This window comes from Aotus nancymaae, unplaced genomic scaffold (genome assembly GCF_030222135.1).
Source record: "Aotus nancymaae isolate 86718 unplaced genomic scaffold, 86718_ANA_hifiasm-v0.15.2.pri h1tg000015l_0, whole genome shotgun sequence".
NCBI classification, from domain to species: domain Eukaryota; kingdom Metazoa; phylum Chordata; class Mammalia; order Primates; family Aotidae; genus Aotus; species Aotus nancymaae.
In genome coordinates, this window is record NW_026988426.1 from 4,571,986 (window position 1) to 4,584,989 (window position 13,004).

The 13,004-nt window shown below is 50.3% G+C and overlaps 1 protein-coding gene across 2 annotated transcripts in view; it reads left to right on the top strand.

Moving 5' to 3' along the window:
• MMD2 (monocyte to macrophage differentiation associated 2) overlaps positions 1-13,004 on the top strand; it is a 55,077-nt gene that overhangs the window by 19,317 nt on the left and 22,756 nt on the right. For both annotated transcript variants that reach the window (XM_012455584.2, XM_012455585.2), the window contains exon 2: positions 7,759-7,840. In XM_012455584.2, the coding sequence (XP_012311007.2) occupies positions 7,759-7,840 (82 nt within the window). The remainder of the gene's footprint in view (positions 1-7,758; positions 7,841-13,004) is intronic.

Here is a 13,004-nt window from a genome sequence, read left to right on the forward strand (position 1 = left end):
TTCTCCAGGGAGGAGGAAGAAAAGCCCACTTCTCTCCTTTAGTTTAACCAGTGACGGCCCGCTAGCAATGTCGGCTCTTTCAAGAGAAGTTTCCCACAGTCAAGGCTGCCTCTCTGACTGCCGGCTCTGTTCTCACACAGTCTTAATTTTATTTATGCATTTCATTTGTTAAAAATGCATCCTGACCAGGCACAGTGGTTCACACCTGTAATCCCGGCACTTTGGGAATTAAAGGCAGGAGGATTGCTCGAGACCAGCAGTTTGAGACTAGACTGGCAACATGGCAAAACTCTGTCTCTACTAAAAAGACAAAAAAAAAACCCCAAAAACCCAAAAAATTAGTTGAGTGTGGTGGTGGAAAAAAAAGCATTGTGGGCTGGGCGCGGTGGCTCATGCCTGTAATCCCAGCACTTTGGGAGGTCGAGGGGACAGGATCACCTGAGGTCAGAGTTCAAGACCAGCCTGGCCAGCGTGGCGAAACTCCGTCTCTACTGAAAATACAAAAATTAGCTGGGCATGGTGGCATGAGGCTGTAATCCCAGCTACTTGGGAGGCTGAGGCAGGAGAATCTCTTGAACCTGGGAGGTGGAAGTTGCAGTGAGCTGAGATTGTACCACTGCACTCCACCCCGGGAGAAAGTGCAAGACTTCATCTCATAAGAACAACAAAAAAAACATAGGACGGGGGGCAGGGCCTTGGCTGCCAAGCTGGCACTGGGCAGAGGTTTCAGGTGCAAAGACGGGGGCAGGAGAGAATTCTGGGGGATGGTAATCTTTTTTTTTTTTGAGGTGGAGTCTCGCTCTGTTGCCAGGCTGGAGTGCAGTGGCATGACTGTGGCTCACTGCAACCTCTGCCTTCCAGGTTCAAGCGATTCTCCTGCCTCAGCCTCCCAAGTAGCTGGGATTACAGGCACATGCCGTCACATCCAGATAATTTTGTTGTTTTAGTAGAGATGGGGTTTCACTATGTTGGCCAGGCTGGTCTCGAACTCCTGACCTCATGATCTGCCTGCCTCGGCCTCCCAAAGTGCTGGGATTACAGGTGTGAGTCACTGCGCCTGGCCCGGATCTGTTATTTATCTTGATGATGATGGTGGCAGTTATAGGACTCTCCACATTTGTCAAATCTCATAAAACTATAGCAAAAAAAGAGGAAATTTTACTTTTTGTAAATTAAAACACAAATGAAAATATGAATTCACGATTTTCTTAAAATCCTCGACTAGAGGTTTATGGAGGAAAGAAATGAGGTCACAAGGAGTTAAAGGGAAAGTGCTCGGGTCTTCAGGGTGGTGGGAACGCTCTTTCTTGGTAGTTTGCCCACGGCCCTGTCTCCGGGCCTCCCTCTCCCCTCTCCACCAGCATTCAATGGCCACAGTGACTGAGAGACAAGGAGAGTCTTGTGGAACCCAGAAATAAATAAATAACTGCCCGTCCCAGGTCGCCATGGCAACCGTGACATCATCCTGGGACCCTGTGGCTGGCACCCTTGGTGGCTTGCTGGTGTTTGTTATAGGAGTAAGGGGAGCCAGGGCTGTAGACCCGCGCCTGGTGGCAGGTGGAGGGGGAGATCTCAGGGGGAGAATGGGTTTCCCACCGTGGAGACTGGGGCGAGCTGCACCCTAACAGTTGGTGTCGGGACGCCCTGCCCTGTTAGTGGAAGCATAGATTGGCCTGGCTTCTTGGAGGGCTTTTGGGCAGAGTCTCTCTAAATGAATACTGTGAGGCTGGGTGCAGTGGCTCATGCCTGTAATCCTAGCACTTTGGGAGGCCAAGGAAGGAGGATCACTTGAGGTCAGGAGTTTGAGGCCAGCCTGGGCAACATAGCAAGACCCAGTCTTTACAAAAAAATTTAAAAATTAGCTGAGTGTTGTGGCATGCATCTGTAATCCCAGCTACTGAGGAGGCTGAGGCAGGAGGATCGCTTGAGCCCAGGAGTTTGAGACTCCTGAGCAACATAGTGAAACCCTATCTCTACAAAAATTAGAAAATATTAGCTGGGCATGGTGGAGTGCACCTGAGGAGGGAGGATCCCTTGAGCCCAGGAGTTCAAACTTGCAGTGAGCTATGATCACACCACTGCACTCCAGCCTGGGTGACAAAGTGAGCCCCTGTTTCAAAAGAAAAAGGAAAGGAGGCCGGGCATGGTGGCTCATTCCTGTAGAGGCTGAGGTAGGAGGATTAACTGAGGTCAGGAGTTTGAGACCAGCCTGGACAACATAGTGAGACCTCGCCTCTACAAAAATAAAAAAAATAAATTAGCCGGGGGTGCTGATGCATGCCTGTAATCCCGGCTACTCAGGAGGCTGAGGTGGGAGGATCGCTTGAGCCCAGGAGGTCGAGGCTGCAGTGAGCTATGATGGTGCTATGGCACCCCAGCCTGGGTCACAGAGCAAGAATGTTTCTCAAAAAAACCCCACCAAAACAAAACAAAACAAAACAAACAAAAACACCAACAACAAAGGCCGGGTGTGGTGGCTCGCACCGGTAATCCCAACACTTTAGGAGGCCGAGGCAGGCGGATCACTTGAGGTCAGGAGTTCGAGACCAGCCTGGCCAACATGGTGAAACCCCATCTCTACTAAAAATACAAAAATTAGCCGGGCGTGGTGATGTGTGCGCCTGTAATCCCAGCTACTCAGGAGGCTGACACAGGAGAATCGCTTGAATCCAGGAGGTGGAGGTTACAGTGAGATGAGATTGTGCCACTGCACTCCATCCTGGGAGACAGAGCAAGACTCTCTCAAATTAAAAAGAAATAAAAATAAAGAACAAAATAAGCACCACATGCACCTGTGTTTGTGTCCAAGCGCTGCAGTCACAGATGACCACACACCAGGCAGTTTACAACAGCAGCTATTTATTCTCTCACAGTTCTGGAGGCCAGAAGGCTAAACCTCAGGCTCTCCTGCAGGCTCTGAGGCCCGGGCTGTCTTGTGGCTTTTGGTGGCCGCCAGCAGTCCTGGGTACCACTGGCTGGTGGATGCATTGCCACAACCTCTGCCTGCACCGTCACGTGGTCATCCTCCCCCTGTGTGTCTCTGTCTTCATTTGCCATTGTCCTCTGTGTCTCTCTCATCTTTTTTTTTTCTTTGAAGTGGAGTCTTGCTCTTGTCGCCTAGGCTGGAGTGCAGTGGCTCCATCTCGGCTCACCACAACCTCCGCCTCCCAGGTTCAAGCGATTCTCATGCCTCAGCCTCCGGAGTAGCTGGGATTACGGGCGCCCACCACTACACCTGGCTAATTTTTGTATTTTTTTTAGTAGAGATGGGGTTTTACCTTGTTGGTCAGGCTGGTCTTGAACTCCTGACCTCAGGTGATCCACCCGCCTTGGCCTCTCGAAGTGCTGGGATTACAGGCATGAGCCACCATGCCCGGCCTGTCTTATCTTCTTAGGAAACTCTAGTCACCTTGGATGGGGCCCCACACTACTGCAGTCTGGCCTCATCTTAACCAGTGACATCTGCTCCAATCCTATTCCCAAATGAGGTCCCCTTCTGATACTGGGAGTAAGGGCTTCGATGTGTGAATGTTGGGAGGACATGGTTCAACCATATCACTATTTTTGTTGTTATTACTTACTATTTAATGAACCAGTCTTGGCCAGGCATGGTGGCTCATACCTGTAATCCGAGTACTTTGGGAGGCTAAGGTAGGCAGATCATGAGGTCAGGAGTTCGAGACCAGCCTGGCCAACATAGTGAAACCCCGTCTCTACTAAAAATACAAAAATTAGCCAGGTGTGGTGGCACACACCTGTAGTCCCAGGTACTTGGGAGCCCGATGCAGGAGAATCGCTTGAACCTGGACAACAGACGTTGCAGTGAGCCAAGACAGCGGCGTTGCATTCCAGCCTGGATGACAGAGCAAGATTGCATCTCCAAAAAAAAAAAAAAAAAAGACTCCATCTCAAATAATAATAATAATAAGCTAGTCTTGTCTACAGGTAGCTTCCTGGCCCACCTCGAGGAAGGTGGGTGGATGGACGGCATGTTCTGGGCTCCTGGGGAGGCTTCAGTGGAGTCTCCAGGGTGGGTCCTCCATTTTCTCTTGCTGCTTAGGCCATGGAAGATGGGGCGCTGGTGTCTCTTTGGCTTGGTTCAGAAGCCTGGCCCTGGCGGTCTTAGTTTTCTCACCTGTCGAATGGGCTTGGCGTGACCCTGGTGTTGAAGTCACTTGACTGACTGTGGAATCATGTGACCATGGAATCCCAGCTGGATGCAGGCAGAGGGCAGTCACCTGAACCGTTGGACCCCTGGGCTCACCCAGGCACCAAGTGTCCCACGGCAAGCCACAGTGTCTGTGCCTGGCAGACTCCCCTGCGCAGCCTTCACTCCTGCCCTGCCACACCAGCATACATAAAGCCAGCATACACGATGTGCTCCATAAATGCTCCCTGAACTGTGCTAGCATAAAGCCAGCACACAGAAGGTGCTCAATGAATGCCCCAGGGTCCGTACTAGCATGGTGGCAGCACACAGAAGGTGCTTAATAAATGCTCCATGAACTATACTTAGCATGGAGCCAGCACACAAAAGATGCTTAATAAATGCTCCATGAACTACACTTAGCATAGAGTCAGCACACAAAATGTGCTCAATGAATGTTCCAGGGTCTTTACTAGCATGGAGCCAGCACACAGGAGGTGCTTAATAAATGTTCCATGAACTACTGGTATGACATCGGCATACAGAAGGTGACCAATAAATACTTCGTGACTCATACATACTTTATGGAGCAATTTGTTCTGAACCATACACTCATTTTTTTGGGGGCAGTCTACAAAGTAATCATTGGACCTCAGGGGGACAGTTTTTGGTGTGTTTAGCGGAGTTGAACCCCATTGGGTGGCTGCTGCTTGGCAACGTCCAGGTGAGCTGTCCACTCACCTGATTCTGAGCCTGTGTGGGCCGAAGACATGCACACTGCTGTGGTCTCGGCTGCTGGTCTGACAGCCAGGTGTGTGCAGACCTTACCCCCAGCTCTTGGATGTCTCTTCCCTGCCCAGCCAACCCTTGTCTGTCTGCCCAGCCTGACCTAAGTCCCCCAGCACAGAGTCGTGTCAAGGCAGGACCAGAGGTTGGAATCAACCAGGGCTGGGTTGAGTCCCATCCCACCCGGTGATCTGTTTCCTTCACCTCCCTGCCCTGTAGCTTCTCCATCTATAAAATGGGTAATAGCTTCACATGGTGCTCCCATGGGGCTTAAACACAGGTGATAATGTTTTGAAGATTCTAAAAAAACACCAAAACATCAGGATTTTTTGTGTGTGTGTTTGAGAATGAGTCTCATTCTATCCCTCAGACTAGAGTGCAGTGGCATGATCTCAGCTCATTGCAACTTCCACCTCCGGGCTCAAGCGATTCTCCTGCCTCAGCCTCCCAAGTAGCTGGGATTATGGGCCGGTGCCACCACTCCTGGCTGTTTTTTAAAATTTTTTTGGAGATAGAGTCTTGCTCTTGTTGCCAAACTGGAGTGCAATGGTGTGATCTTGGCTCACTGCAACCTCCGCTTCCTGGGGTCAAGCAATTCTCTTGCCTCAGCTTCCCGAGTAGCTGGGATTATAGGCATGTTCCACCACGTCCAGCTAATTTTTTATATTTTTAGTAGAAACAGGGTTTTACCATGTTAGCCAGGCTGGTCTCAAACTCCTGACCTTAGGTGATCCACCTGTTCATGCCACCATGCCTGGCCTCTTTTTTTTTTTTTTTTTTTTTTTTGAGGTGGAGTCTCACTCTGTTGCCCAGGCTAGAGAGTGCAATGGCATGATCTTGGCTCACTGCAACCTCCAACTCCTGAATTCAAGCGATTCTCCTGCCTCAGCCTCCCAAATATTTAGGATTACAGGTGTGGGCCACTACACCCAGCTAATTTTTGTATTTTTAGTAGAGATGAGGTTTTGTCATGTTGGCCAGGCTGGTCTCGAACTCTTGGCCTGAAGTGATCCACACACCTTGGCCTCTTAAAGTGCTGGGGTTACAGGTGTGAGCCACCGCACCTGGTCAGGAATGTTTATTTTATTTTTAAAATTTTTTGTTTTTTCAGATGGAATCTCGCTCTGTCACGCAGGCTGGAGTGCAGTGGCTCAATCTTGGCTCACTGCAACCTCCGCCTCCTGGGTTCAAGGTATTCTCCTTTCTCAGCCTCCCAAGTAGCTGGGATTACAGGCACACACCACCATGCCTGGCTAATTTTTATATTTTTAGTAGAGACAGGGTTTCACCGTATTGGTCAGGCTGGTCTCAAACTCCTGACCTTAGGTGATCCACCTTCGTCAGCCTCCCAAAGTGCTGGGATTACAGATGTGAGTGACCACACCTGGCCAGGAACATTTATTTTTAACATGAAGTCATTTAGCAATTTCACCTGAGCCCAGCAGAAATAATTGCATGTGTTCAACAAAAAAAAGTGCACAAAATGTTCATGGGCCGAGTTATCCATGATATCCCCAAACAGGAGTGTCCACCTGCAGTGGATTGGGGAAATCACTCGTGGTGTGTTCACCCAGCGGAATACGATACAGCCATGAAAACTACCCATTGCTGTATGCCAAAAGGTGGATGAATCTCACAAAAATCATGTTAAGCAAAAGAAACCGTGCTCAGGTGTGCACCACCATGCCCAGCTAACTTTTGTATTTTTAGTAGGATGAGGTTTCGCCGTGTTGGCCAGGTTGGTCTTGAACTCCTGGCCTAAAGTGATCCACCCGCCCTGGCCTCTTAAAGTGCCAAGGCGAAACCTCATCGCTACTAAAAACACAAAAATTAGCTGGGTGTGGTGATGTGTTCTGTATGAGTTCACTGAGCAAGTGCAGGAAACAAATCTAAGATGACAGTGGCCGAGGTGGTTTCCCTGGGGAAAAGGGACCCATGGGAGGGGCACTGGGCACTTTCTTGGAGGTGAGAAGTGAGCTGTAGCTCTTCCTGGATGGTGATTGTGTGGGTCTACGCATCTGTAAAAATCTTTTGAGCTGCGCCTTTGCAGAACTATAGTGTATGTAAGTTATATTTAGAGAAAATAAAAACCAGGAAATGAAGCTGGAAGTGGTGGCTCACGCCTGTAATCCCAGCGCTCTGGGAGGCCGAGGTGGGCAGATCACAAGGTCAAGAGATTGAGACCATCCTGACCAACGTGGTAAAACTCCGTCTTTACCAAAAATACAAAAATTAGCTGGGTGTGGTGGTATGTGCCTGTAGGCCCAGCTACTCGGAAGGTTGAAGCAGGAGAATCGCTTGAATCCAGGAGGCGGAGGTTGTAGTGAGCCAAGATCGTACCACTGCACTCCAGCCAGGTGACAAAGTGAGACTCTATCCCAAACAAACAAATTTAGCCAGGCATGGTAGGTCATGCCTGGTAGATCGTGCCTGTAGTCCCAGCATCTGAGGAAGCTGAGGTGGAAGGATGGCTTGAGCCCAGGAGGTGGAGGCAACGGTGAGCCATGAATGTGCCACTGCACTCCAGCCTGAGCTCCAGCCTGAATGACAGAGTGAGAACCTGTGTCAAAAAAAAAAAAAAAAAAAAAGGAAGAGAATGTAACAAACACCACAATGGGGATTAGGCACAAAATATTGGACAATTCAAAACCATTTAATGATTGGAAAGAGGGAGGGAGGGAGGGAGAGGGAAGAGGGGAGAGAGGGGGGAGAAGGAGGTACTGTTCTTTTCCTACCAGCAGCAGGTGAAGTCTTCAGGCCTCCAGGGAATTCGGATGGCATCTCTTCCCCAGCGGAGCTTCCTGGAATTCTCCCTCTCCTTCCAGGTTCATGAACCACCGAGTCCCTGCCCACAAGAGGTACCAGCCCACAGAGTATGAACATGCAGCCAACTGTGCCACCCATGCTGTGAGTTGGCTTTTGGGGAACTGAGGACTGAGATGGGGACACTTCCGGGGAAGGGTGGGGGAAGGCACCTCCTTCACATATGTCCTAAGTGGCCTGTTCCTTGGGTCTTCTGTGGCCCTCAGAAGAGTAAGTGGACTGTGGTGCTGAGCATGCATCTCTCTTGCTCCAAGAACCTTGGATGGGGCTGGGTTCAGTGTCTCACGCCTGTAATCCCAGCACTTTGAGAGGCTGAGGCAGGTAGATCACCTGAGGTCAGGAGTTTGAGACCAGGCTGGCCAACATTGTGAAACCCCGTCTCTACTAAAAATACAAAAATTAGCTGGGCATGATGGCGGATGCCTGTAACCCCAGATACTCAGGAGGCTGAGGCAGGAGAATCGTTTGAACCCAGGAGGCAGAGGTAGCAGTGAGCTGAGATCGTGCCATTGCATCCAGCATGGGTGACAGAGCGAGACCGTGTCTCAAAAACAAACAAATAAACAAAAAAGAACCTTCGATGGCTCCCTAGTACCTACGACAGCATCCTGTCACCATAGCAAACTCCTAGCCCATCTGTCCACGCACCTCCCACCACCCTGCTCTTGCTCTCAGGCTCAAGCCCTTGAATCCCTCCATTTCCTAAATAGAAGGCATGACTCCATGCCTTTGCACATGCTGTTCCCGCTGCCTGGAATACTTGCCATCTCCACTCTAGCTCTGCCTATGAAACCCTTTTCATCATTCACAAGCCTTGCTGAAATGTTCCCCAACAAAGCCTTCCCCTCTGCCCAGATGCTGGGAAGCTGAGCCGGTGCCTACCTCCCCAGCCACCCTCACTGCCCACACCATGCTAGCTGGAATGTACCAGTCCATCGCACATTCATTCAGCAAACATTTCCTGGGTACCCTCAAGGCACCAGGCAGTGCTCCAGGCACTGGCGATGCAGACGTGAGTTCACACAGAATCCCTGCAGGGTTCTTTGGTATCTCAGGACATCTCAGCATGCCTGGCACAGGGAGGTGCCCAGATAGTGTGTGTGGAGGTGAATTGAATTAATTCTCAATGCCACCCCACCTGTTAGACTCTGGGGGCTAAAAAGTAGTGGCTGGTGCTGATTTGAACTTAGTGTGCGCCTGGGATCACGCTAAGTTCTTCCCCCCACTACCCAAGATAGTCTTGCTCTGTTACCCAGGCAGGAGTGTAGTGGTGCCATCTCAGCTCACTGCAACCTCTGCCTCCCGGGTTCAAGCAATTGTCCTCTCCTGCCTCAGCCTCCCAAGTAGCTGGGATTACAGGTGCCCACCACTGTGCCCAGCTAATTTTTGTATTTTTAGTAGAGACGGATTTCACCATATTGGCCAGGCTGGTCTCAAACTCCTTGACCTTGTGATCCTCCCACCTCAGCCTCCCAAAGTGCTGGGATTACAGGCGTGAGCCGCCATGCCCAGTCCACACCGAGTTCTAAGTTTGCATTTCCTCAGTCAGTCCCTTTAGAGCAAGTGCTCTGCTGAGCAGAAACTGGTTCTTACTGGCTCACTTCTGAAGCCCCGTGCTGTGTGCATAGTAGAGGCTCGGAAAACATTTGAAAATGGCCACATGACTCCCTCTTTTGCAAGGGAGGAAACTGAGGTTTGGGTCAGAGAATTCGCCCAAAGCTACAAGCTGACTCATCGACACAAGTCTGCAGTGCATCCCAGAAAGTGAAACTCTAGCAAGAGAAGACCTTTCAATCCCAGCTCCATTATTTAGTGGCCCTGAGCCTCAGTTTCCTTATCTGTAGCATGAGCATCGGAAGAGCCACTCCCAAGGGTGGCCGTGAGTGTTGCTCAAGGCACCTTGCTGGCACAGCGTAGGCACATTGACAAGTATGTTTCCTTTCCAGCACACTCTTGGGGAAAGAGGTGCTGAATTGGCCGGCCAGTGGCTCATGCCTGTAATCCCAGCACTTTGGGAGGCCGAGGTGGGCAGATCACAGTTCGAGACCAGCCTGGCCAACATGGTGAAACCCTGTTTCTACCAAAAATACAAAGATTAGCTGGGCATACTGGTTCGTGCCTGTAATCCCAGCTACTCAGGAGGCTGAGGCAGGAGAATTGCTTGAACCCAGGAGGTGGAGGTTACAATGGGCCAAGATCATGGCACTGCACTCCAGCGTGGGCGACAGAACAAGTGAGACTCAGTTTCCAAAAAAAAAAAAAAACCACCTGTAATCCCTGAATTGATCCTGCTGTCACACCTGTGAGAAGCTGTGAGGCTGGGGACAAAACCCTATTTATGATCTCCTCTGGGCACTGATGCTGTAAACACAAGGCATATTCATAGTCCAGCAGGCTCCAGGAAGGGAGTAACTGAGTCACGGGTACCAGGCCCCCGCTGTTAACTCATTCATTTATTGGATGCACCCTCAGTTAGCACCTGTGGGCATAGGGTGAGGGCAGGGTGATGGGCATGTATCATTTCATTCCTGAGGACATGTCCTGTGCTCACAGGTTTGTGGAATGAATGAATGAGTGAGTGAGCAACTGAATGAATACTAGGCATGGTAGGTGACCGAAAAATAGCACAAAATAGGAGCTATGTGCAGTGGCATATGTCTGTAGTCCCAGCTACTCCGGAGGCCAAGACAGGAGAATCACATGAGCCCAGGAGGTCGAGGCTGCAGTGAGCTGTGACTGTGCCACTGCACTCCAGCCTGGACAACAGAGTGAGACTCCATCTCTAAAAAATAAAATGAAATCTTTTAAAATAGCACAAAACATAATTGGAACCCATAGCCTAATGAGAATGATGTCCCCAAATTATGAAGTAGCATGAGATAGTTGCTATTATTTATTTATTTTTTGAGATGGAGTCTTGCTGGGACTACAGGCGTGTACCACCATGCCTGGGTAATTTTTGTATTTTTAGTAGAGACGGGGTTTCACCCTGTTGGCCAGGCTAGTCTCAAACTCCTGGCCTTAAGTGATCCACCCACTTCAGCTTCCCAAAGTGCTGGGATTACAGGCATGAGGCACCGTGCCTGGCCAGTTGCTGTATATTTTTTAAGATGATATAATAAGATTAACTAAAGTGATTTTTTTTTTTTTTTTTTTTTAACAGAGTCTTGCTCTGTCACCCAGGCTGGAGTGTGGTGGCGTGATCTTGGCTCACTACAACCTCCGCCTCCCAGGTTGAAGTGATTCTCCTGCCTCAGCCTCCTGAGTAGCTGGGACTACAGGTGCCTGCCACCACACCTACCTAATTTATGTATTTTTATTAGAGAGGGGGTTTCACTGTGTTGGCCAGGCTAGTCTTAAACTCCTGACCTCAAGTGATCCTCTTGCCTTGGCATCCCAAAGTGCTGGGATTACAGGTGTGAGCCACCACACCCAGCCAAAAGTGATTTTTTAAAGTTTGTAATTCCATCCCCTTCAGCAGGCTCCTGTCTTCCCTGTTGGTGTTCAGTCTGCCATGTGCAGATGGACTGTGGGTGGCTGATGGCCTCTTATTAAGGAACCATCCCATTCTGGTGCTTTGCTGTTGACCTGTCCCCATCCTGTCCCCAGCCTGGATGTCAGGGAGGCTAGCAGGACACCTCTTTCCTTTGGGACCCACCTGGGCTGATTTTGCAGACAGATTGCATTTCAGTGATTCCTAGAGGATGCACATCGTTGGGGCTGTACTCCCCACCTGCCTACTTAAAAAAAAAATTTTTTTTAATTATTATTATTTTTTGAGATGGAGTCTTTCTCTGTCGCCCAGGCTGAAGTGCAGTGGCAGGATCATGGCTCACTGCAGCCTGTGCCTCCTGGGTTAAAGTGATTCTCCTGCCTCAGTCTCCTGACTAGCTGGGATCACAGGCACCCCACCACCACACCTGGCTAATTTTTTTTTTGAGATGGAGTCTTGCTGTGTCACCCAGGCTGGAATGCAATGGCATGATCTCAGCTCACTGCAACCTCTGCCTCTCAGGTTCAAGTGATTCTCCTGCCTCAGCCTCCCGAGCAGCTGGGACTATAGGCATGCGCCACCACACCCAGCTAATTTTTGTATTTTTAGTAGAGATGGGGTTTCACCATGTTGGCCAGCATGGTCTCGATCTCCTGACCTTGTGATCCACCTGCCTCAGCCTCCCAAAGTGCTGGGATTACAGGCATGAGCCACTGTGCCTGGTGTGTATTTTTTTTTTTTTTTAAATAGAGATGGGGTTTCATGATGTTGGCCAGGCTGGTCTCAAACTCCTGATCTCAAGTGATCCGCCTGCCTTGGCCTCCTGAAGTGCTAGGATTACAGGCGTGAGCCATCATGCCCAACCCCACTTGCCCACTTCTTCCCTCTTTAGGCTCTTCCAGCATTTCTTCCTTCCTTCCTTTCTTCCTGCCTACCAGCCTGTCTTCGGTATATATTTGTCTAGGTGCCCACCCTGTGCAGCTCATGTCGTGTATGGGAAATAATGATCAAGTAAGTCTATCATATAAGATGTGGGGCTGCCAGGGAGAGAGGGCACCAGGTGCTACAAGAACAGACAATAGAAGAGACCTCTGTCAGACAAAGGACAGAGCAGGTGCTCCTGCCAGAGTGATATTAACCAGCTCCTGAATGATGACCGGGAGCCGGCCTCCCAGAGAGTTAAGGGAACAGCATGTGGAGGACAAGGGAACAGCACGTGCAGAGGCCCCGAGGCAGGAAAATGTTGGGACACTGGACGAAGGCCAGGAAGGCCAAGGCGTGGTGACCTGGGGCAGGGAGAGCAGAGTAGGAGGACTGGGCAGGGCCAGGCCATGCCCCTATAAAGGCAGAGGATTTGGGGATTCCATTCTCTACAGTGAATCCTGGCAGATCATCCGCTATTTAAATCCCTTTACAAGCTGAATGGTACCTGGGTGCCTGTGCTGCTCAGGGCTGGCCTCTGCCTTCAGGGCAGTCCAAGCAGGTGAGGTCAGGACATCAGTGATGATGGTGTGTGACATGTGGCACATCAGACTTCTCTGTGTGGTGGCCCAGGGAGGGCCTGGGGCGTGGTGGGGGTGGCTACTCCCTGGGACGTGGTCTTTGGCCGTTTCATACATGAACCCCCTTTGAGAATCGAATCAAAGATCTAGACCCGCACTGTCCAGGTTGGCAGCCACTGGCCCCACATGGCTGTTGAAATTGACACCTGAAGCTGGGCGTGGTGGATCACGCCTGTAATCCCAGTCTTTTGAA